The sequence below is a fragment of the Acinonyx jubatus genome, chromosome A1 (assembly GCF_027475565.1).
Source record: "Acinonyx jubatus isolate Ajub_Pintada_27869175 chromosome A1, VMU_Ajub_asm_v1.0, whole genome shotgun sequence".
NCBI lineage: Eukaryota > Metazoa > Chordata > Mammalia > Carnivora > Felidae > Acinonyx > Acinonyx jubatus.
In genome coordinates, this window is record NC_069380.1 from 142095039 (window position 1) to 142120019 (window position 24981).

General features: G+C 46.3%; 1 protein-coding gene and 1 long non-coding RNA gene across 2 annotated transcripts in view; one reads left to right on the forward strand and one right to left on the reverse strand.

Moving 5' to 3' along the window:
* Positions 1-22516, forward strand: part of THBS4 (thrombospondin 4) — a 43424-nt gene extending 20908 nt beyond the window's left edge. The window contains exons 4-22 of the mRNA XM_027039233.2: positions 258-366; positions 749-831; positions 1160-1211; positions 1426-1637; positions 3132-3269; positions 5464-5532; positions 7472-7624; positions 10495-10599; positions 11155-11262; positions 11511-11670; positions 13013-13131; positions 14001-14053; positions 16553-16746; positions 17658-17836; positions 18474-18522; positions 18620-18816; positions 19415-19587; positions 21620-21759; positions 22292-22516. Coding sequence (XP_026895034.2) covers positions 258-366; positions 749-831; positions 1160-1211; positions 1426-1637; positions 3132-3269; positions 5464-5532; positions 7472-7624; positions 10495-10599; positions 11155-11262; positions 11511-11670; positions 13013-13131; positions 14001-14053; positions 16553-16746; positions 17658-17836; positions 18474-18522; positions 18620-18816; positions 19415-19587; positions 21620-21759; positions 22292-22353 — 2355 coding nt within the window. The 3' untranslated portion in view covers positions 22354-22516. The remainder of the gene's footprint in view (positions 1-257; positions 367-748; positions 832-1159; positions 1212-1425; positions 1638-3131; positions 3270-5463; positions 5533-7471; positions 7625-10494; positions 10600-11154; positions 11263-11510; positions 11671-13012; positions 13132-14000; positions 14054-16552; positions 16747-17657; positions 17837-18473; positions 18523-18619; positions 18817-19414; positions 19588-21619; positions 21760-22291) is intronic.
* Positions 12454-18633, reverse strand: LOC128316012 (uncharacterized). Its single transcript, XR_008299342.1, has 3 exons — positions 18401-18633; positions 15910-16053; positions 12454-15103 (listed from the first exon to the last, which is right to left on the reverse strand). It is a non-coding gene; the product is annotated as an uncharacterized LOC128316012 (long non-coding RNA).
* Positions 22517-24981: the final 2465 nt, after the last annotated feature.

Genomic DNA, 24981 nt, shown 5'->3' on the forward strand with positions numbered 1-24981 from the left:
GGAGACACCTTGATGAACCCTCAGGCCAAGTTGGATGCCAGCATTTTCCTAGGTTATTGGCTACTTCCATATTTGCTTCAGTCAGAAGGATAGGGCTGGCAGGTTTTAGGAAAAATCAAACCCACAAAATTATGCAAGCTGTCAGAGTCTAAGTATACAGGGCTACTTACTCTGTTATGAAAATTGTGTGAGTATGCAAGCACATTGGTTTTTTTAACAGTGTCAGCAATGTGTGGTATGAATGTGATTTCTTCCAGGATTCCTTGGAAGAGCTGAAGCTGGTGGTGAGGGGCTCACTGTTCCAGGTGGCCAGCCTGCAAGATTGCTTCCTACAGCAGAGTGAGCCACTGGCCACCACAAGCACAGGTATGGGCTCTTGGGCAATTTGCACACCTTCATCAGTACAGATAAACCCTGAGCCCCCAAGTGGGCTGGCTCCCATCACTGAAAGGTGAACTTCAGTAGAGCACAGGTACAGGATGTGTCTACAGAAATCAGGCTCTTGTGCCAAAGAGCGGGACAAGAAATATTTCCATTGTACTTTTATTTTTATAACTCATGAATTTGGGCTAACAGCCAATGGCATCATTATCATTTTTTTTTAGGTGAATTAGATGAATTACCCCAAGTTAAATTCCTCTCCTCGGGTTTTTGTCATGATGATTCTCTGGGAAACCATTTGCTTTTGAGCCATGGTAGAAATGTCTGTTAGTGGCTGAATACTCCTTGCCTTTTGCTATTGCTACAGGAGACTTTAACCGGCAGTTCTTGGGGCAAATGACCCAACTCAACCAGCTCCTGGGAGAGGTGAAGGATCTTCTGAGACAGCAGGTAACAAGGCCACAGCATCGAAAATCCCTAGTCCTGTCAAAGAAGCTCATCATACGAGCTAGTGGAGCTGCTGAGGCAGCAGGGGCAGGGAAATGGACCTGGAGGCAGACCTCAGGTGGCCCCATGCGGCCCACTACCCTGGAGGTCTGTTCGAAGGGCTCTGGAAGTGGGGGACAGGTATGTGATGGCTCTCCTTGGAGCCATCAAAGGCTACATTAGCACTATCTTAAGAAGTGTTTACTAGATTGCTACACATGGATTCTTTCATTCCTGGATTCTATATCAGATACTCCTTTTCCATCCTGTTTTTCCCTTCCCATTTCTAAAGGTCAAGGAAACATCATTTTTGCGAAATACCATAGCTGAGTGCCAGGCTTGCGGTAAGTGCTGTTCTAGTAACTGCTTCATCCTGAGTTGGACGAGCAGGTGAGGACTGATGAAGGGCCATGGAGTGAGGCTACACTGACTATGGTTTCTGGAGGTTTGGCACAGAGTTGGAGGGAAGGGAAGTTCATTGGAAAATCAAATAGCATTTTGAATCAGCTACATTTTTCTGGTGGTCAAAAAGTCTGCGGATTATTGGTTTTCCTCTAGGTCCACTGAGCTTTCAGTCTCCAACCCCAAACACGCTGGTGCCCCCTGCATCCCCAGCGCCCACGACATCCTCGACACCCCCAGTGCGCCACTGTGATTCTAACTCCTGTTTCCGCGGCGTCCGATGTACTAACACCAGAGATGGCTTTCAGTGTGGGCCCTGCCCCGAGGGCTACACAGGAAATGGGATCACCTGTTCTGTTATTGATGAGGTAAAAGTTCAGCTTCCCCGGGACAGGGGCTCCCTAAGTATCTTGTACACCCTACAGCTTATGGAAAAGGAAGCCAGGTTGATGATGCTGGGATGACATGGCCTGTTCTCCAGGTGACATAAATACTCTCCCTCGTGAATCCTTAGCGACCACAAGACCATGAGCAGCAGGATGAAGGAGGCATGACACCTGATTGTGGCTCTGTTTGTAATATCTCCTCTCTGTGTTCCCGGCTGTTCTGCTGGGCCATGTCACTGTAATGCTGAGATTTGTACCCCAGCATCGATTATTTCTCTCATGTAGTCAGTGTTACAGTTTGGATTTTTCTACACTTCTGCAAACACGGGAGGGGGAATATCTGTGTGAGGGTATATTTCAGGGGTTGCAACTAACTTCTTCAGGTTAGATGTGCAGAGGGGAATCTCAGACCAGCAAAGCCTGTTGAGGAGATCCTATAACCTGTGAGTAACCAAAAGTGCTGAGGGATGGAGCCAGAAGGACATACAGCAAACACAGGCTGTTTGGCCAGCTTGCAAAAGCCTCTAAAGGAGATTGTTTCAAGACTGTGCTTAGCCAGTCTTTAGTCTAGTCCCAAAGCAGTGTTCACAGTAGGTAGCAAGGCCGCCACCAGAATATGCCTTTCCCCTCCCACCAAGCCAGAGGAGGACTAGAAGGAGAAAGAACAGTGCCTGCAAAGAGTTAGGTGTGTGTGCATACACACACACACACACACACACACACACACACACAGCTCCTTCAGGCTCATGGTAGCACTCAGCTGATTACTTTCCCAGGTAGTAAGCAATTAAGATGGTCTGTAGTAATCCCGCACTTGGAGAGACGTCTGTACATGTTTCACAGAACTGCATCTGGTTTTTATCTGTGAGCTGGAATTTTCCTCCTTTTGAAAGGGCAGGAAGTGGTCATGTTTTTTACATTAGTTGAAGCGGTTAAAAAAAAAAATCAGAACCAATCTCCTAGACTACCAAGAGCCTTAGAACATCCGTGGACTCTATAGGGCATGAAGGCAGGCACAGACCCTAATAGATCACATCTTGTTGAAAAAAGCAACAGCTACCCTGGCCTTGTCTTCTTGAGATTTTTTTCATTTGAGAATTTGGTTTAGTAATGCATTTGGATTCATCTAACAGCCACCTGACAGGCAGTCCAGGAACACTGTCCTTCCATGGTGGTTTTAAGTTACAAGGTAGAATATCAGAGAATTTACACTGGGAGGTAGACTGATTATCGTTAAGGACCTTTTCCACTTGGCCATGCCGTTATTTGTAATACAGCAAAGCCCACTAGAAGTCAGCCTTATACTGTGTGTGTCTGAGATTCCATCTATAACTATGAAATTAGAAGCCTTTATATCCTTTTACCATCTTGGTCACCAAGAAATGGACAGTGAAGTAAATAAGCATGTACATATAGCTGAATGAGAGTTTGTGTTTTCTCCATGTGGCTAAAGACTTTGGTTTTTTTTGTTCCCAGTGCAAATACCATCCCTGCTACCCAGGTGTGCGCTGTGTGAACTTGGCTCCTGGCTTCAGATGTGATGCGTGCCCCATGGGCTTCACAGGGCCCATGGTACAGGGTGTTGGGATCAGTTTTGCCAAGTCAAACAAGCAGGTGGGCTGAAGTTACGGTCTTTCTACTCATTTTTTGTCTTAATTACCAACAGAAAACCTTGGGTTTGTTCCCACCTCTTTCATTATAACCCTTTACCTCCTTGAACAGCCAATGCCATGTGGAATGTCATGGTGCACAAAGGACAAATAGGGAAGTTTTCCAACTCATTTCTGAGTATAGATGTTCATAATATCCAGTAGGGAGGAAACTATTAAATCAGGATAATAGAGTATCACTAGGAAAACAATAGAGTATCACTAGGAAAACTAAATATGTGGTATGATTTCAGACTTACTCTGTTAGCCATTGAACGTTTTGTCCTGCAGAATAACTTGAGAATCAAGGAAACAAATAAAAGCTTTGAAAAATTAGGTCACTTTTATAGAGTCATTGTTGCTGATAAGAAGCTGTTTTAGAGATGAGAGGATTTCAAGAGTAGAAATAATCCCCTGAGGAAACCCCCCTTCTTCTTATATAAGCTATAAACTGCCATAAAGCACTTGAGCACTTTGTGACAGTCTCCATTTATTTCCAAATGTTCTACTATATCCTGGCCATTATTTAACTGACTGACTGTGAAATTCTTTTTGATGTCTTCAGCCCTTAAAAGTGGTTGGTCTATAAATATATTTTACTACCTTAGGGAAATTATTAGGTTTGAAGAAGGGCAAGGGTTCATTATTTCCTAGCTGCCTATCAAAGGATTCTAGAGGGCATCATTTTTTAAGACTAGAAAAAGGAGGCAAGCTGGACATAGACGAGTAACAAGAAACCATTAGAGTAATGACCCAAAGTTTTTCATCCTCTCCTCTAAAGACAAAAGTCTCCAAGACGAAACCAAGGAAAATAGACGAAATGAAATAGACAGTGCTTTGTGTAAGAGAGTAAGAAGCAGTGCCCAGTGGATTTCCAGTAATATGGTAGACTCGACTGAAGTAGAAGGAGCCACCTTGCTAAAACTTAACAAATTAATGCTTATGGGAGGTAGGAGCTGGGTATCAGTCCTAGGAGTGGGAATCAGGGGTTTTAGCACCTGTGTAGGTATAGCAGATGTAGTCCTGGACCTTTAGAAAGACCTACCACACCTTCATAAAGCCATGAACCCTACCCATGCATTACAAGGAGATGAGAAAACTACTAGCCCCCACAATCAACAAGGAAACTTCATGTCATCTTTGGGACATGGTTGACAAAAAGGAATATTTCCCACAACAAATCAGAGCTCCAGGTTTGTGCCGTATACCGTTATGAGCTTCAAATCTATGTTACTAATACCACATGGAAATACAAGCCAGGAAATTAACATAAAAATTAGCCCTGGTGCAGTAAAATCCCTGGGGCCCTGGCTAATGTCAAAGCCATACCAGAGACTCTGAAACCCAGTGCCAGTAGAACATGCAAAAACAGGGCGCTAAAGGTATGTTGTTCATAAACATTTTGTTCATAAACAAAAATGGTGATTTATGTGAATGGTGACTTAAGCTACCCTGAGGATACATGATAAATATAAAACAGTTCAAAAGGATAAAGAGGCCAAGGAAGGAACAGATATCATAATTTAAAAATAGGGCAGTGTGAAAAATAAAAGGCAACTTTGAAAAACAGGTTAAACTTACTCAGTGAAAAATGTAATCATTGACATTAAAAACTCAATAGATGGGCAAGACAGCTATCAGAGAATATATAGAATGGAAGGTGCATCTAAGGAAATCATCCAGAATGCAGCACAGAAAAATAAAGATATGTGAAAATATGAACAAGAGGTTAAGAGTCAAAAGGAGAAATTAATGAGAAAGTCCAATATTGGCTTATATTGGTAGTTCCAAAGAAAGAATTCAAAGAGTAGGAGCAGAGGGAAGCTGAGAATTTTCCAGAATTGAAGAAAGCTAGGAATCCTCATACAGAAGTACATCTAGTACCAAACAGGATATAGAAGTACTTTCCTGAGTAAAAAGGTTGCAGGAACAGATGAATCATACCAGTTCTGTTTTCTGAACAACCTTAAATCCCAAGGCGGCAACTATCACTTGAAATTAGGTCAAGTACAGATTAGTACAAACACAGGGAGGTGGCTAAAGCGACGCTCCTGTTCCCATTTTACCTGAAATCCCATGTCTTCACCCAAAGCTATCAAAGCAAAATTTATTTGCATTTCTGCTTAAATGGAGTATGTCTTTAAACTTTCCTGTACTAGGTCTGCACTGACATTGATGAGTGTCAAAACGGAGCGTGTGTTCTCAACTCTATCTGTATTAACACTCTGGTAAGTATTTTTCATGGATGATGTTATCAAAGCAGACCAGTTATTGAGACAATCATATGTTTATAAATCATAACCCCAAACACACATAGAACAGGTGGGTACAACATATTTGGTTGGCAAATGAAGATAAAAGTTTATGTTGAAAAATAGTTTTTCATGTGAGAGTAATTTTATAAGTAATTTTTATATAAGAATTATTTTCTAACTGCTATATTTTAATCATAGTTGCAATGTTGGGCTTTTAGAATATATTTTTGAAATATTCTTTTATTTTAAAAATATGAAGAGCTTCTTAGTTTATACAGTTCAGAATATACATTTTATTGGTGATGACACAATCCCCAAATAGTATTCATTATTTTTATAAATCTCTCCAAAAGTCATTTGTATTAAAATGCTTAGCTCTTAAGAGGTCTAAAGTGTATATATTTAGATACGGTTTTATTTCTGAAAGTTCTTGTCAACTGATTCCGAGATAGAGGTGTGGCCCAGTAACCATCAAGAGACCTGCTGATTCCGTTTGTGACTGCTTCTAACTTTGTCCCTAGGAAAATTACTCTAGTTTGCTTGTATGTAAAAACATTTTATAGGGGTGCCTGGGTGGCTCAGTCGGTTAAGGGTCCGACTTCGGCTCAGGTCATTACCTCACAGCTTGTGAGTTCGAGCCCTGCCATCAGGCTCTGTGCTGACAGCTCAGAGCCTGGAGCCTGTTTCGGATTTCTGTGGGTGTCTCTCTCTCTCTCCCTCCTCCACTTGTGCTCTGTTGCTCTCTCTCTCTCTCTCTTAAAAATAAATAAACATTTTTTTTAATTTAAAAACATTTTATAAATATCAAGCCCCTTATTTTAGTCCTCACAACAACCATGTCACTAGGCACTATTATTCCCGTTTGACAGTTGAAGAAACAACTCCAGAAAAGTAACTGGGCCAAGCCCACACCTCTCCTAAGACTTCCAGCTGCAGAGCCTGTGTTCCTATCCACATACTCAGCTACCTAGGAATATATAGGGATTGTTGCTTCTTAGCTTTTCACCAGGCCCTTATCAGTGAGTCTGCAGATAGAGATTTGGGAGACACATAAAGGTAATAACTAAAGTCACCCTGGGGGAAGAAAACTAGATGGTGGAACCATCTAGAAAGTAGAACTCCGGAGAACCTCAAAAATGGGCCGACGAAAAAGAGCAAGAGCCAAGAAAAGGAGAGAACCAACCAAATGGAGCAATCCGGTAAGGCCAGTAGATAGAGGAAGACCACTGAAGAGCGTCCCTTGGAGTTGGCAGTAAGAGGTTGTTAATGACCGAAATCATTGAACCCTACAGGTGGCATGGGTGTCTTTCAGGAAATGTAATTTCATCTCAGTAAAGCTTTTAAAAAAAAGTCACGGCCGGTAGAAGGGCTGCTGTAGCAGGGCTGACAGCTCATTTGCCAGGCTTCTCCACGGAGCCTACCTCATCAAGAATTCTCAGTGCAAGGCCATTGACATTTCTCTGTACAACTGTTCTTTGTCATTCCATTTTTAAAAAGCCAAAGGAACAGTTAAAAAAAAAAAACCTTGTTTTTTCCTAACATGCTTTTCAATCAAACCGTCTCCCTTGTCCTGAGAATAAATGCTCTCTGCCTCCCAGGGCCTCATTGGCGCCATCAGCCCCTTCCCCTTTTGTCTTCCACGGCAGAGCTGGCAAGTCCTGGTGACGGTGGTTCACTCTAGCCTTCTTCTGCCCTCCCCGCTCTTCCCTCATGTCCGTGTGGCTCACTGCAGCTTCCAGGCTGGCGGTGTCTTCCTCAACATTCGCACAGTCCTCCAAGGTGTACACATGGGCAGAGAGGCAGGCATGGGTGTCCCTAAATCTTGGCATCACTGAGTACCTACAAAAAGAAACACAACTGCAGTCGCCTTGCTCACAGTTCTGAGCCCCAGCTCATCATCTGATCTTTGCAGGGATCTTATCGCTGTGGGCCTTGCAAACCGGGGTACACTGGTGACCAGACAAGGGGATGCAAGACCGAAAGGAGCTGCAGAAATCCTGAGCTGAATCCTTGCAGTGTGAATGCACAGTGCATTGAAGAGAGGCAAGGGGATGTGACATGTGTGGTAAGTTGTCTGTCACCTGCTCAATGATTTTTTTCCTCTTCCATTTCAAACACCAACCCCTCCCCAGTTTCTCCTTGCTTCCAGGTAAAAAGTACTCGGAAGTGAAAACATTTCAATTGAGATAAACACAGAATTTAATAGTAACAGGGTCAGCTGAGTTCGCGGAGAGCAATGTGAAGTCCATTGAACGTCAGCTGCCTTTTCTCTCCCTGTCAGTCATGGGTCAACACGATTCCCTCGGGCACATCAGTGGTAGAGCCCTCACTCCTAGATACCCTCTGTGGAGGGCCAAGAAGTGGGCGGCAAGAAGCGAAGGGGCCGCCTTCCCTCCCTCCCATCCACCGCCCTATGTATTCGGGGAATGTATTAGCATACTGCCATCCTTTCTAGCTGTCCTTAGAATCTGGCCTGATGTTCCAGGAAGCAGGTTGGAGGGAAGTGGTAGGCTGTTTCAACTCTCAGAGAACCCTCCTGTCTCCCGCCAGTGAGCGCGAGGGGACAGAGGGCACTTTTCCGTCTCCACCTACACCCAGATTCAGGAATAGCTCAGCGGATGGTCACTCTTCTCCCTATGCATTACCCAACCCTGGAGCCCATCTGGGGAGGAGCTGGCTGGCAAGAGAGCTGACGTGGGTCTCGGGCCAGGTGGGTGCATGCTAGGCCCTTGGTGAAGAAGAAGGCCCTTTCTGACACCCACTCCTAAATCCCAGGCTCCAGAGTCCTCAGGGCTTCTAGAGACTGAGAAATCAGCCACTTCAGCTGCTTCCCAGTAAGTCAGGCCCATGGCAGGTGGCCCTTCAGACTGTGGGACTCCCAGGTTCACGACGGTCACTCCTGAGCGGCAGGATGGATTCTGGGAGACGCTTTCTCTCTTCTCTATACCTTGAACTTAGGCTTCTTTATCATTATGCTCACAAAATTTTCTACTGGGAGCATATCGCTTTTCAAATATTGGAAAGGAGAAGAATCAGAATGAAGTTGAAGAAATGTAATAACACACGTTCTCTCTGGCAGCACAGATAGTCTGTAACAAGGTCCTGACAAAGGAGCAAGCTGGGTCAGAGGGAAAAACCCCACAACTTGCCTAATTCCTATTGCCTGGGCATGTTTATTACCATTGAGAGGCGAGTGTAAATCTGTGTTTAAATCCTAATTTTCTGTGAACAAATTAATGACTTCCCTGGGATGGTGGGTGATGGAGCTCTTAATATGTTTTTGAATTTGTAATAAGGCACGACGACAGATGGTAAAGGATTAATACACTTGGTGTGACTACTAAAATAATTTAATCTGCCAGAAAATGGCTCATTAAAAATTTATTTGTTCCTAGAGGAAATTTTTTCTTTCATTAAAATGAGTCAAGGACCATACCCCATGGCCAAGCTTTCCAGGCCTTCTGAAGGCCCGCTGAAGCAACTGCACGGATATAGGGGCACTTACGGGAGGGGTGTCTTTGGCCTCCTGCCTTCTAAATTCCTGGTTGCAGAAGGAAAGCATGGATGATTGAGAACAGGCAGGCTGCCGCTTAGGAAGTCACTGGTCTTCAATCACCTTCTTTTGATTAGCAAGGCCAGGAAATTTAATGTTTATTCATGTCAAGTTCTTTTTCCCTAAACCCTGCTTCTGTTCCTCAGGCTCTCTGTCCTCTCCCTGACTTTCTGGTTCCCTGTCCTTTTCCAGGTCCTCTTCCTCACTGTTCCTTCCTCTGTTCTGCCTTCCCCCTCTGCAGGTGCCTGTCCTGTTCCTGGGCTGGGCCCCCAGGTCCTACCTCATGCCCAGGGCACCACTTACTGAATAACTTCTTTTGTCTTTGGTTTGCCAGCGATCCTTGCTCAATAGCCTAGTTGTCTCACCTACAATGGGGTAACAATGACCTTGCAGTGTCATTGTAAGGATTGGAGACAATGGGTGTAGGGTATGATACAGAATAACTATTGATGCCTCTTATGCTGGCAATGAAGTGAGGGCTGGTGACGACAGGGTACTTGGGTAGACTTTTCCAGGGATGGAGAGAACACACAGGCCCAGCCCTGGACCTGTGGGAATCTTCTTCTGCTACAGGGCATGAATAAAGGTAAAGCACCTTGGAAGGTTACTCTTTTGATGGAAATTGATTTAGAAGACTGTTAAAATCAGAGATATGACTGCGGTTCAAGAATGATAAGGGAAGTGGCACAAAAGCCACATGCATTCGTTTCTGCTGGGAGAGGAAATTGAATAATCATGTGGAGAACAGGTTAACAGTAACTCTAAATTACAAATACCCTTTGAACCAGGAATTCCACACTAAGACACCAGTACATGTGCAGAATGACCTATGTACTAGAGTAACCTGTTGTAGCCTTGTTTGCAATAGAAAAATGTTTTAAAAACCAGACACCCATCAGTAGAGGACTGGTTGAATTCATTAAGGCACATGCCTACCACTTTGGGTATGATAATCTGTGCCACTAAAAAGAGTGACGTGATCTACATGGAGTGATATGGAAAGAGCTCCAAATAAAGTACAGAACAGTGGATATAGGTGCTGTCAGTTGTGTTAAAAGTCAAAAGAAAAAGAATGCGTGTATTTGCTTGTCTGTGCATGTTGTATCTGTGGAAGTATACATAATAATGGATGGCCTGAGCCAAAAGAATAGGAATGGGGAGGAGTCTTGATTCTATCTCCCTTTGTACCTTTTGATTCATAAGACTATTCAAAAAACAATAGTTTTAAAATCCTACCCAACAAGGTGGTGTAGCTCTGGGCCCTCCCTCTGGGGAAGCATATATGATTAGCAGGGATTCACAGAGTCAGAGCTGAGGCCCTTGTCAGCCACCTGCCTCCTCCCAGGCTTGGCTTCCCAAACTTCTGCGCTTTCCCTTCACAGTGTGGCATTGGTTGGGCTGGCGATGGCTATATCTGCGGAAAGGATGTGGACATTGACAGCTACCCCGACGAAGAACTGCCGTGCTCTGCCAGGAACTGCAAGAAGGTAAGGAGGGCACACAAGAAAAACACCACGTTCGCTGTGGGCTGTCCAGAGCCAGAGCTTATATGGGGGAGGGTTCCATTTAAAACTGCATTTTGAAAGTAGCTGCATGTCAAACGTAGCCAAACAGCCATCAACAGGAAAGTCAGGCGGCTACAGTCAGTCTTGAGGTTAGAAATCATTTCTGACCTAAGACAGATGCAGATGGGGGTGGGGAAATACGGAGAGGTTGATAAAAGGGTACAGACGGGATACGAAGGCATAAGAAGAATAAACCTGAGGATCTAATGTATAACATGGTGACTGTAGTTGTTAACCCTGTATTGTCTAACTGCAGTTGGCTAAAAGGATAGAACTTAAATGTTCTCACCCACACACAAAGAGCCAGTGAGATGTTGGATGTGTTAACTCAATGGTGGGAATCCTTTCACAACATAAAGGTATATTAATCACAGTGTACACTTCAAATATATGAGAATTTTGCCAGGTATACATCAATAAAGCTGAAAAAAAAGTCAGATGTAGATGTTTCTCTGAGCTCTTGTTTCTTCTCCTTAGGATAATTGCAAGTATGTGCCAAATTCTGGCCAAGAAGATGCAGACAGAGATGGCATAGGAGATGCTTGTGACGACGACGCTGATGGAGACGGGATCCTGAATGAGCAGGTGCTTGCTCTGCCAGCCTGGCGCATGAATTGCCACATACCAGGGATGCAGAAGAAAGCCTGCAGAGTCCCCTATTAGTCATCCCCCATGGTAGTTGCCATGCCTGTGATCCCCTGGCATTGCGGCTCTCTCTCCTGAGTTCTGACAGTGCATGACAATGGGGTGGAGGCTGGCTGGCATCCACTGCAGGACCAGAGACCTTGGAGGGATTCAATCAAGTCTGATTAAATGGTCTTCTGATCCTTTAGGATAACTGTGTCCTGACTCACAATGTGGACCAAAGGAACAGTGACAAAGATATCTTTGGGGACGCCTGTGACAACTGCCGGAATGTCCTGAATAATGACCAGAAAGACACTGATGGAGATGGAAAAGGAGACGCCTGTGATGATGACATGGATGGAGATGGTGGGCTTGTCTTGCTTTGTCTTTTATGTGGGACTCGTGTGTCCTTTTGCCCTTGTTCTCTGTTAGGAGCAGAAATAGCATTGGTAACTCAGAAGGCCTCCCACATGGAGTGGTTTCCTGTAGCTTGTGTCTGGCCCGCCTCTTTCGATGGAAGGAGACTCCATAGCCCACTCCTCTATTTAATAACCCTGGGTGTTTCTCGAATTCTACAACTTTGCCAGAAACTTTGTGGGGATTACTTCGAGCGGCATCTTTGTAGGCCATGTATCTTCCTAGAAAGAGTAGATCTCCCCTACCCCACTTCCCACCTGTAAGATTCCTGGGAGCAGAGAATTGAATGAGGGGGCCTTGAGCAGGGTCACAAACTACAGGCCCTGGGTCTGGCTCCTCCTGCGAAGAATCAGGCATCTCCCGGAAGACAGGCCCTTCCCCTGCCTATTCTGGGAAGAGTGTGGAGGCAGGAGTGGGCCAGCTCTAGGCTCCACTGAAGAGGCCTTCTAGTGTGGGCTGTGTGAATGGCAACCCCCAGAGCACAGTTTGAGCTCTGGAGCGTCTCAGGATGGGAGGCAGAACATTTGTTTCTGTGTAGCTTCCATAGCATATAGATGACTGTCATCAAAGTATAGGCTGGATGTGATAGTTTTTGAAAAATATTTCACATCACAAGGGCCTTGAAGGAAAATCTTTAGAAATATACTCCCGGCCCTCCACCTACTCACCCACCACACACACACACACACACACACACACACACCATTCCAGAATATCCACACCTCCCTAAAACATGACCTCATCCTCTGCAAGCCCTACTGATGATCAGATCCAGTGGTATGCTGGTAAACCAGTTCAACAAACCAAAAAAAGCTCCAAGATGTAGCATTTGCCAGTTTCTATGCTATAAATACCACTCCCACCATGACTGATTACAGGCTGCTTGCATGACAGGACATAGACAACAGTTGGGAAGGGGAGGGCACGGTGGGCCCAGCCCTTGGGTCCCAGTCTTTATTCACATCGTCCCAAGGTCCTCCCTCTCCAGGGCTGGCCCACCTAGCCCTCATGACCTTTTCATCTGGTTACATGATAGTCCTTGACATCTTGCACAACTTCTAACTGCATGGAGAAATGCCTCAGATTGCTGTTCATTTTTAAGTCTCCCAGAATCCATCCTTTGAGGGTACATCCAGATGAGTGCTGAGAAAGGTAGTGTGGCTCTTGGAGGACAGTTCAACAGAAGTCACTCACCCCAGGCCTGGGTAGAGGCTTGATCTCTTAGCACCCAGAAGCCTGTCTTCTAGATCTGTGTGTTCACCTGACTCAGGGAACCATTCCTTTCTTGTAGGAATAAAAAACATTCTGGACAACTGCCCAAAAGTTCCCAATCGTGACCAACGGGACAGGGATGGTGATGGTGTGGGGGATGCCTGTGACAGTTGTCCTGATGTCAGTAACCCTAACCAGGTGAGTAGCGTTTGAGGGCCTCATACTCTAGGCTGAGCTCCCCTATGTGAAGATTCTTTAAGACCGGTGCCTAGAAAAACGGCAGAGCACACTGGCTCAGCTCCTTGCTGTTGCACTTACCTACCAGAGCAGACATGGTAGAATTGCACACCTTAGGTCTGGAGGTGGTAGGAAGAATGCTTCACGAGACCTAAGGCCCTCTGGGCTAATCTCATGGGCTGTAGAGTGCCTTAGTAGTAGGAATTTAATGATGCCCAAAACAAGTCTTTTTGCTGGAAGGAAAATACAGCATGGAAACTAACCTTTGGGAGCCTGTGCCCTTTTAGTCCCCAGGCCCCTATACAGCCTATGTCTGGACATTTCAGATGAAGTTCAGTTAGCGCCATGTTGTTTCCCTTCTCGCTTCCTGTCTGGATAATTAGGTATGATGTGTCATGTATTTTTAAAGCCCTGAAAGAGGGGCGTCATTGTTGCCCTCTGTGACTCACTCCCATTCTGGCTTAATTCCAACATGCAGAAGCAAAGCCAAATCAGTTTGCCTTGTCCCCATGCCTTTGGCTGGCTCTCCTCAGACCCGTGCCAGAGTTCCACGTCTCCACCTGCCACCATCCTGCCCCGGCGCCCTTTCCAATCAGCTCATCTGGTGTGTAGGCAGCCCAGCCATGTGGCTTGATATTTTGGAAGGCTTTTTTGACAATTCAGCATTGTGCCTACACCAATATGGTGCTGTCCTTTTGCAGTTTTGCACCAACCCAATTCCAGAGAGACTTCCTGAGATGCAGTGGTGAGGGGCCAGATCTGCCTTCTCTGGAACGTTCTGTGCATGAAGGCCCAGGGATAAATAATTACATGGTCTGTTCTCTTTGCAGTCTGATGTGGATAACGACCTGGTTGGGGACTCCTGTGACACCAATCAGGACAGGTATGGCACATTTCCCAGCTGCATTAAGGCCCAATGAAAAATTTAGAGGGAATTTTAGCTTTTGGAGCTTTCTGCTGCTACCTTGCTTTGGGATCTTGCTGAATAAATTGAGAGAGATAGAGCTACTGGGGGGACAATAGCCCTGCCTCTGGCCAGGGTCACCGCACTTCCTTGAAAGTTCTCTATAGCCAGGTGACAGTGTCAGGAGGGGCCACGAGGCACTCCAGCAAGTGAGATTCTAGCACAGGAGAGGCAATAGAGCATCATGCTTCAGACAGGGGCTCTGGGTGATACACAGCTAGATAAATCCCAGCCCCTTCACTTACAAACTACCTAACCTTAGGCAGGTCATCAAATCTCTGTGCCTCAGTTTTCTCATCTGAAAAATGGGGACGACAATGGCACGTAGCCAGGTCTGTTGTGAAGATGGAGTTAATTTATGGAGAGTGCACATCACAGCTTCCCTTACATAGCTAGCACTCAGTAGGTATGAGCTCTTTTATTATTATAGTCTTTCAGCTCAGGGAAGCTTCACCATCATCCCAAAATAGGAAACTGTCAGTTTGCTGAGAGATCACTGTTATTTCATTGTCCTTGGAATTTTTTCGTTTTGTGTCCCTTTATTGGTGGTATTGTCCTGTGCAAATGAGTTTTGTCAACCCGTCTAGCCCCACACGATGTAGTCCTATATTAAGACACAGGGCTGGATCAGATGCTGTAGCAACATCAGCAAGAACACAGACAAGTTTATCTCTGCCCTGGAGGCGCCTGTGGTCCTAGGCTCTGTCCCCTTTCATTTCCATCAGGGATGCTTGTCGGGGCGGCAGGACAGGGATGAGAGAGGGAAAGGACCCTGGAAGACAAAGCAGGGCCTCCCTTCTCAACCCCTTGGAGGTGGCCCTGTCCCCAGTGGTTCTTGAGCCCAACCTTGTGCAAGGACAGCTGCCATAAAGTCCCATTTCTGTCCTTGTGCTCAGTGTCCTTGCTGCAAAGTATGTGTCAGCCAAGTGCACTTAATCCTACTTCTCAACGCAGTCTCAGTTTCTTCATCTGCAAAGTAGAGAGAATTAAATGCACCTTGCAGGTTCTGTAAGAATAAAAGCTAAAGTAGGTAACGCTCCTGGCAGAGTGCTGGTCCACAGGTGACCTGCACCAAACGGTGGCTGTGTTATTGTTACCACCACATGAGGAGAGGGCCACAGTCTGCCCTAGGAGGTCTCCATTTCTAAGTGGAACCTTCCCTAAGGGATGGACATCAAGAATGTTCCTTGGTGCAGGTGGTCTTGCACCAACTGCCATCTACGGAATCTCTAAAATATCCTATCCTGTCACCCTCTAGATATTTGCCTAAAATAAATGACTCATTCTGCTACATTTTAATTCCCATAAACTTGAACCTTCGGGAGGAGGACAGGAACTGCTTGTTTTTGCATAAAAATGTGCAAGGCCGTATAGAATGGCTGCTGATGGAAACAGCTCGATCTTAGGATTTAAAAGTCAGCCCTGCTACAGGCACAGGAATTCCGCTGTTTGAGCCATGTCATCTATCTACTTGCCCAGGTTGGCCTCGTTTTCTCTGGGACCCATCTGGGACATGTGGCCTGGAGGGCATGGGCTGGTGTCTGGCTTCCCTCCCCTGTCTGGGATAGGCCATGGGTAGAATGAGGTGAAAGGGACATCTGCTCTGATACAGAGTAGCCAAAGAGGGCCTCCATCAACACGGGGAAAAAAACTCTGGGGACAGGGCAGTCTCCTCCTCGAGTGGCTCTAAGGCCTGGAAAAAAGAAATGTCAGGTGGAGAATGAGGGTTCTGAGAAGTGCTTTAGAGCAGGACTGAGCCCAGCCTCCATGCTTACCTCTCAGGCAGGGGCCGCCCCCTCCTCTCTGCCATTCTTCCTGAGGCATGCACATCTGATCCTTCTTGGGTCTGCTGGCCAGGGATTGTGAAGAGGAATGGAAAACACTGGAGGGCTTCCTAGGAGCCAGCACATACAAGTACTCTGTCATCGATTAAATTGCAATATGCAAAATTCTAATCACAGAAGCATTTAATCTTCCTAACAACGCAATGAGGTAGGCTCTGTTACTCCCAGTTTACAGATGTGGACACTGAGCCACAGAGGGGTCAAGTATCACGCCTGGGGCTGCATGCTAGTAAGTGGCTGAGCCAGGATTCACTGAGCAGCCTGGCTTCATTCACTGCCCCTCACTTTGTTCCCTTTGCACAGTCTCAGCTGGAGGTGGCAGGGTGTGGGGAGGTGATCACAGTCCCCAGGGACTGATAGGAACATCTGGTCACAAAATCAGAAATCAACCTTTATCTTCTTGAGTAGGATATGATGTACTTGTTTCAACAAGATGAGGAAGTGGAGAAAATGGTCCCGGAGGCCCACAGGGCAGCCCTGTCTAAGGACATGTGGGTCAACAAAGACCAAACTCTCTCTTCCTCCCTGCTCGCTGGTCACCTGTGCCACAAACCACCTCTTCCTCCTCCCACAGTGATGGAGACGGACACCAGGACAGCACAGACAACTGCCCCACCGTCATTAACAGCGCCCAGCTGGACACTGATAAGGATGGCATCGGTGACGAGTGTGATGATGATGATGACAACGATGGCATCCCAGACGTGGTGCCCCCGGGACCAGACAACTGCCGGCTGGTCCCCAACCCAGCCCAGGAGGATAGCAACAGTAGGCGGGCTCAGCCTCGGGTTGCACGGGGGCCCCCAGGCTCCCTTCTGCCAGGCCCACAGTGGCACGCTTCTCCTAGGGCCTCTCTGAGGAGCCACAGTTTGGGTGGTCAGCAGACAGCTGGTAGACACCACTGGCGAGCTCCGTCAGAGAAGCACTGCCCGGCAGCCTCGGAGTAGCCCTGGGATGAGGTCACGTGGGCCAGGGAAGCAGCCACACGATTCCCCTCAAAGGGCTTGGGGAGCTGCTTTGCCATCTTGCTTGCTCGTCTCACAGAAGTCCCAAGCTCAGATGGCTACAGGGGCGAGGCCAGTAAGGAAGAGTGTGCACAAAGCCAGAAATGACACAGAGTAGAGAGGACCTTGGCGAGTGGGGGAGGGTACGCCCATCCACAGCTCAGCAGTATTCAGTTCAAATATCTTAATACCAGGTCAGCTGAACAAAACAAACCATGAGCCAGAGGAGCCAGAGAGCCTAAGGATCACCAGATGGTCTTAGAGACTGTCTGGTGATGATAATTTCCCTGTTTTTCATATGTTCTAGAGAAAGTACTATAGATGTTTGCTTATGTAAGATCAGCCTTAAGATTCACCACTTGGTGAACCCCAGCATCCTGACCCAAGGTTTCTGACAAGATCAGTTTTGTAGAGTTGCCTACCACACCACTCTATCCCCAGAAAATTCTTTTGGTCACCTACAGTGGGGTTCAGCAACCAACCATGATGACTCCAGGATGGGGCTCGGGGCCACCTCAGACATGACTGCTGCTGGGCTCCTCTGCCCACATGGGTGGAGAGTCATAGCCCTGGAGGTGGGGTGTAGGCTCCCTCCAGCTCCTTGCCCAGCCCTGTCTCAGTCAAGTACGGAGTGGGCGGTAGGCAGCTCCTCTCCTCCTCCCCCGCCCCACCCAGGCGATGGCGTGGGAGACATCTGTGAGACTGACTTTGACCAGGACCAGGTCATCGATCGGATCGATGTCTGCCCAGAGAATGCGGAGGTCACACTGACCGACTTCAGGGCCTACCAGACAGTAGTCCTGGACCCTGAAGGGGATGCCCAGATCGATCCCAATTGGGTGGTCCTGAACCAGGTAAGCGTCACGTGGTCAACAGCAGCTCAGCTCTGCCTCTCAGCACAGGTCGTTCTGGGAGAAGTGGGTAACAGTGACAGGGGGCACTGTTTCGGACTGCACTTACTCCTCATAATCACCCTATGACAGAGCACTTTCATTAGCCCTGTTTTACACATGAGATCAAGTCCCATCAATCCGAAATGATTGCTCCGGGTAGCAATGCAGGTGATGGCTAAGAATGCTGGAACTGGGACCCAGGCAGTCTGACCCCAGAGCCATGCTACTGATCTCTCCAGGGGACTGCCTCCTGCATGTCTTCCTTATTGTGTAGCTACAAACAGCAGGCACAGAGAGGCTTAGGTTTTTTAGTGTCACCCAGGAAGTCACATTCATTAGAAGTCTATGTTCTCTCGATTAAGCTGATTCAATAAACCCTTAATTACAGTTTTAGCAAAATAATCTCTATTCAGATTCTCTTTCCCCTCTCACAAGTATGTGCTTTCTTTGAGGACATAACAAGGTAGAACAGTTCCTCAGGTAATTAAATCTTTGTGTGGAGGTGAGACCTTGCTGACCACTCACCAATGCTGCCGGAGGCTCTGGGCTTCCTTGAGCTTTCTCCACCCTCTAAGATGGCCTTCAACTCTCTCTGCAGGGCATGGAGATTGTGCAGACTATGAACAGCGATCCTGGCCTGGCAGTGGGTATGTCCAGGGCATCAGGAGCACATGTATAGAATCCACTCATTGCAGCTCCTCATGTGGCTGGTCTGCCTCTCTGATCTTCTTCTGATCCCTGCAGGGTACACGGCATTCAACGGAGTTGACTTTGAAGGGACCTTCCACGTAAACACCCAGACAGACGATGACTACGCTGGCTTCATCTTTGGTTACCAAGACAGCTCCAGCTTCTACGTAGTCATGTGGAAGCAGACAGAGCAGACATATTGGCAAGCCACGCCATTCCGCGCTGTGGCAGAACCTGGCATCCAGCTTAAGGTACCAGCAGCTCTAAGATACTCATCTCTCTTCGGAGCCCTAATTTAAATCCTCTGTTGTCCCATGTGGCATTTAATTCATCTGTGAAATCGAGGTGTTTGTGCTACAGCACACCCAGGGCTTGGCCTTCATTCTTGGGTATAAGCTGTGTCCTAACCTCTGGGTGACTGATGGTGAAAATGTCAGTGTGAGTAGGGCTCAAGAGTTGGGAGAGATTTGGGGGTATGTCACCAGGCACAACATACAGTTTAACTGGCTAATCTGTTCCCTTGATGGGGCCAGCTGTGTACAGGAGGGCTGAGCCGCTGCCTCCCTCACTCCTGCTTGGAGAAAAGGCACACTTGAGAGCTCTCAGAAACACATGTGGGGAGCAATGGATTTCAGCAGGAAAAAAAGTGGAATGGGTTAGTGGGGTATCAGCCAGGGCTGGTTATTAAAGGGTTAAGGGTCACCTCAGGAGAAAGGGCATTTAAGTGTTTACACTTTTGTCCAAATCCAAGACAGCCAGATTCTAACCATGAAGTCACCACCCCAGGGACCCAGGAAGCAGGAAGGGTGGTCTGTGTATTTGGTTCTACCGTGCTCATGTCCTTTCCAGGCTGTTAAGTCTAAGACAGGCCCGGGGGAGCATCTCCGCAACTCCCTGTGGCACACCGGGGACACGAGTGACCAGGTCCGGCTGCTGTGGAAGGACTCGAGGAATGTGGGCTGGAAGGACAAGGTGTCCTACCGCTGGTTCCTGCAGCACAGGCCCCAGGTGGGCTACATAAGGTACGTGGAAGACATCTCACCTTGCACTTGAAGCAAAGCACATCCTCATTGTGCGTCACAGAGCCTTCACCGCCCTGAGCAGTCCTGACCCCGGATGGCCCTCCAAGGGCATGCTTCCAAGACTCAGGCCATGGCTCCCAGAAAAGTAGTAGGAGAAAGACACCCAAGCTCAAACTAACCAGCTGGACATTATGGCCCAACTTGAGGTAGAGGGACTTTCTGCACGGGAGGTGTCAGCATTGGGGAAGGAGGTGCTTGAGTGGTGACCCCCTTTCTGCCATGCTGACCACTGTGAGGCAAGGCCTGGGTAAGCCTCCTATCCACACCTGCCCTGTATGGTGGCTTGTTCACGAATATGCATGCTGCACTGCGGTGGGTCCCTTTTGTGGTCTCTTCCCCTCTGGACTATCAACTCCCTGAAGACAGTGCCTGTATCTCCTTTTACCTTGGTCTCCCCACTGCCAGGCCTGTACCACATGCGGCAGGAACGGATCTTCACGTGAGCCAATGCCATCTGCCTCATTTCCCTATAGGACTATTTAAAAAACAAGCACTAAAAACTCTTCTCAGAAACGAGGATGGCTTAGGCTACATCTTTGAAATTTAGACCATGTACTTGCTCATTCCTCAAACGTGCAGATCAACACCAACAACAGCTTATGTAGACCAGTGGCAGTCTCCTGACCAGGAAACCAGCCCGGTGGAAAAAAGAAAATCGTGGTGGCTAATTCATGTTTTGTTCTTCTTTGAGCATTTAGTCAAATGTACTGTTTGTCACACAGTAAGACGTTCATGTTCTGAGCCTTATGAAGCCTAATGCCTTCTTTTCTGTCCCAAAATGTAGTCATAGAATATACAATCTGCCTGCACATAATTTGCAAAACTATCTAATTCCCTAACACTGTAAGAGAAAAATAATAATTTATGACAAAATCATGTAAATGCTTAAACACCACTATATCACAACACAAAATGAAATAGAGGCAGTGACATTCTAATACAGGTTGTTCTGCTGGTGAGTTAACTTCTAACAAGGTGAGCACCTCTTTTTAAGCAAAACAAAGTAGTCGTTTCTCGATTTACCGCCCCCCCCCCAATTCAGTATATATTAAAACAGTGCAAAAAATACTTGATGTTCTCAAGTAAACGGAAGTTAGGGTCTAGGCCCGCCCTGATAATTGTAAGCAGGGTTTTCACCTACCCAGGTGTCTGAAGGAACACTCCAAAGGAGTATAGGATGCAGGACAAGTTTGACTATTCTCTCCAGGGCTTTGTAAGCCATTCAGCATCCCTGGCTTCTGTCATAAAATGCCAGACAAAGAGCCACAAATTTCTAAAGCCCTTGTTTAGGGGAGGGCTGTTGCTCCCGAGGAGGATCACTATTCTGAGATTGCACCAGGTGCTACCAGTCAGACCTCAGGAAAAGCAGTGATTTTTCAGCATGTTGTCTGGACAAGGTAACTCACAGGACAATGAGGTCACAAAGCCTCTTGGCCATGGTTCACACTGTGGTTTCTCTTTAACTCATCAGCAAGTACCCATCGAATAGGACTCTGTGCCCAGCATTGTGTTAGGCTTTTGGAGAGAAAGAATATGGGAGGACAGGAACATACAGTTCTTGACCTCATGGAACTTCCAGTCCAATAGGGAAGGGGCCACAGCTGGAGCACAACCCAGGGCTGTGAAAAATGGAGTATGAAACAGCAAAGATGTGAGTATTTAAGAAGTGAGGCCCCTCAGGAGCACCTGGGTGGCTCAGTCAGTTAGCTGGTTGGCTCAGGTCACGATTTTGTGGTCCGTGGGTTTGAGCTCCCTGTCAGGCTCTGTGCTGACAGCTCGGAGCCCAGAGCTTGCTTCGGATTCTGTGTCTCCCTCTCTCTCTGACCCTTCCCACCTCATGCTCTGTCTCTCTCTCAAAAATAAAAAAAAAAAATTTTTTTTTAAAGTGGGGCCCCTGGGTCCCACAGTGGGTGCTTCACCTTGACTTGGGTTTGAGGTTCATGAAGACCAGCTTGGGCTGTGTTGTCCGCAGAGTGCGCTTTTATGAAGGCTCTGAGTTGGTAGCTGACTCCGGGGTCACCATAGACACCACCATGCGTGGAGGCCGGCTCGGCGTGTTCTGCTTCTCCCAAGAAAACATCATTTGGTCCAACCTCAAATATCGCTGCAATGGTAACGTGCATTCTTGTTACTATACGATATTATTACTATCATTAATCAGAAAACGCCGCCTTATTTTTATGGCACATTTTCTTCTCAGGAGCTCCAAGCTCATGCGGCATATTCATTAAAATGTAACAGTCTCTGTGTAACCAAAGTAAATGGTAGATCTCATTTTTCCTACTTGGTAGATGAGGACATTGAGACCCACAGAATTTAACTGCTTGGCTTAGGATTTGGGGTTCAGTGAGAAATTCAGTCAGATTTAATTTACGGCAGCCTTTATTTTCTCATGGCTCAAACATAATCACACTCAAAATCCATTCTGCCTGCTAATTTCCTCTAGGCCTATGAATGAGCACTCCCGGGCTTTAAGCCAACAATTTGCAAAGCAGCCTGAAGTAGAAAATGGCTGTGGAGGCTTCAGGGGCCTGTTGCTTAGGCTGACAGTGACCCCTACAGGATGCTTGCACAGCACGAGATGGACCCGGATTCCAGGTGGAAGGAGCTTTACTAACCCCGCTGTGCCTGTTCTGGTTTGCAGACACCATCCCAGAGGACTTCCAAGAGTTTCAAACCCAGAATTTCGATCGCCTGGATAATTAAACCAAAGAAGCAATCCATAATTGTTTTTCCAAGCACTAAAGCCATCTATTTTTTAACTTACTACACCTTTTTTTTTATATACACTGTGCCTGCCTTTTACCAATCCAAATACTATCAAACTTTTTATATGGATGTGGCAATAAAGAAGAGATAATTTCTAAAACCTGGGCTACTCAGACATTGCTTACATGTGGCTCAGGCTTTGATGGTTGTGTATGTGCTTCTCTGAGGTATACATCTTGAACTTGTAGTGGGAATTTTTGCTTAGACTGGGTGAATCAGTGAGATTGAGCAAGTGCATGAATCAGGAGACTCAGGCGGAAGGTCTGATCACTGGTCCCTCAGGTTATCTTCACATAAAAGCCTAACAGTGCTATTGCTCACCTCAGCAGCCTCAAAAACACATGCTCAGGGGAACCTTCCCCAAGATTTTTCCTGACCAGTCCTGGAGCCAATGTAATTCCTTCTGACACCCTCCCCCACTCCACACACACCTTTCCACACCCGCACATTCAGCAGCTATTGTGCTTATTTATATATTTGGCTCCCCCCAGTGGAATGTAAGCTTACTGACATCAAAGACCATGTCTTTTAACTGTAATCGGTATTCCCAGTACCCAACATAGTACCTGAAATATAGTAGATATCCAGTAATATCTACTATATTGACTGGCTTGATGGCCGAATGCCTAAGTAACAAGGACAAAAGTGTAGATGGATCATATAAGCCCTTCCACAACTCAAAAAGCTCTTCACAGGGGCGCCTGGTGGCTCAGTTAAGTGCCCGGCTCTTAGTTTCAGCTCAGGTCATGATCTCACGGGTTCGTGAGATTGAGCCCCATATTGGGCTCTGCACTGACAGGGTAGAGCCTGCATCGGATTTTCTCTCTCCCTCTCCTCCTCCCCCACTAATGCGTGCTCGCTCGCTCTCTAATAAATTAAAAAAAAAAAAAAAACCCTCACAACATATGCTCTATGATTATATCAGTAACCTAATTTCAGTGCCTAATTTAGACCTACCATTCCATTTGTAAGGCAAAGATCCAGGCCCATTTTTATAAACTCACTAAGAATTCTGTTTTAAAGAATATTGCTGGGTAGTAATATATCCTCCTATTCCAATACTCCTGGAGGTATCTTAAGTCATAAATAGAGGATAAACACTATCACCACAGTTTTATGATTTCAATAGTCCTAAAATATGACGCATATGCGTGAGCAATAGGAGATATGCAGGATTTCAAGACAGCCCCCTACACATGTAAAGCCTAGAGGTGTCTGTTGCCTCCTATTTCAGGACACTAGATCTCCCACATCAAGGTCTTCAGTGAGTGAACAGAATTCAGGCCTGTCTACCAATTTTTCCCTCTGCTGACACTGTCTAGTCTTCCAGCGGGACTATGTTACACAGAGATACTGTTCAAGGATTTCTGGACCATACTGCTGTCATGGGCTTTTTTCAGTTTGTGGTTTCACACCTATAATTCTTTCCCAATTCCAAAAAAAAAAAAACTAAGAACAAGTTCATTTCATTAGAGATCATCCTCTTTCAATCTTAGTCCTTTTCCTGACTTTTTTTTTTTTTTAATGTCACTGAAAGGTTATTATTTCCTGAGCCCTTAGGGCCTCTCGGAGCTCTCTGGCCCATTTGGTCTTCCACACGCTCTGTCAACAATACAGTTAGGTTACACCTTTATAGCTATTTTCATGCCCTTCTGCTGAGTCTTTGGCACTTTACTAGGCAGTCTGTGATGAAAACCACAAATCTGTTTCTTCAGAGATCTCATTCTCATCACCAAAGTATATACCAGATCCTGGACAGGAAATAAACTACTCTGTAAGTTAAAGAGAGTGTGTTAATCAGATCCGGTTGTGAAGCTGAGCTGAATTCTTACAGTATTTTGATCGGACTTTCAGTGAGCCCGATTTCCTTATCAAAACCATCCTCTGGCTCCCATATTCTCTCCTTTGCTGCCTCCCTGATGCTGGTGGAAAGATGAGGCAGCCTTCCTGTCCCCTCCCCACCCCCAAGTCTCCCTGCTGTTAGCAATACAGCTGCTCTAGGAAAGCAATATACCCATAGGAAAGTTTGATACTTTTGTGTCTATAACCATGCTAGTACCATTGGCCTATAAGAGATCAAGAATACAATTGTATCCCTTAGGGAGCTTATTAGACCATTGGGAAGACAAAGGTCATTATATACAGAGAGCAACAGACCCAGTGATGTGCTGAAGCCAGTGCTTACCAGCTCAGGAGAGCCAACTATTAGGTTTTGAAGACAGGATATCCCGTCAAGCTGTTGATGGTTTGATATTAGCCATCATGAGAATATTTACACCACAGAAATTGGCAAACACTACAAAGCAGGGCTCCAGAGAGCTGATGGTCAAACATTTACCAACACACAACTGGGTGGGGTATACTATCCTGTCTTATTTCTGGTTGCCCCTCCTCAGTATCTTGGGAAATGCTGTAGAAAGCTTGAAACTTTCAGAAAACTTCTTGTTTAAATGGAGAAGCAACAGGAAAAAATGTAGAGAAGAAGCTTCTGGACACTGGTCTCGGCAGTGATTTGAATATGATGCCAAAAGCATTCAGCAAAAGCAGAAATCAGCAAATGGAACT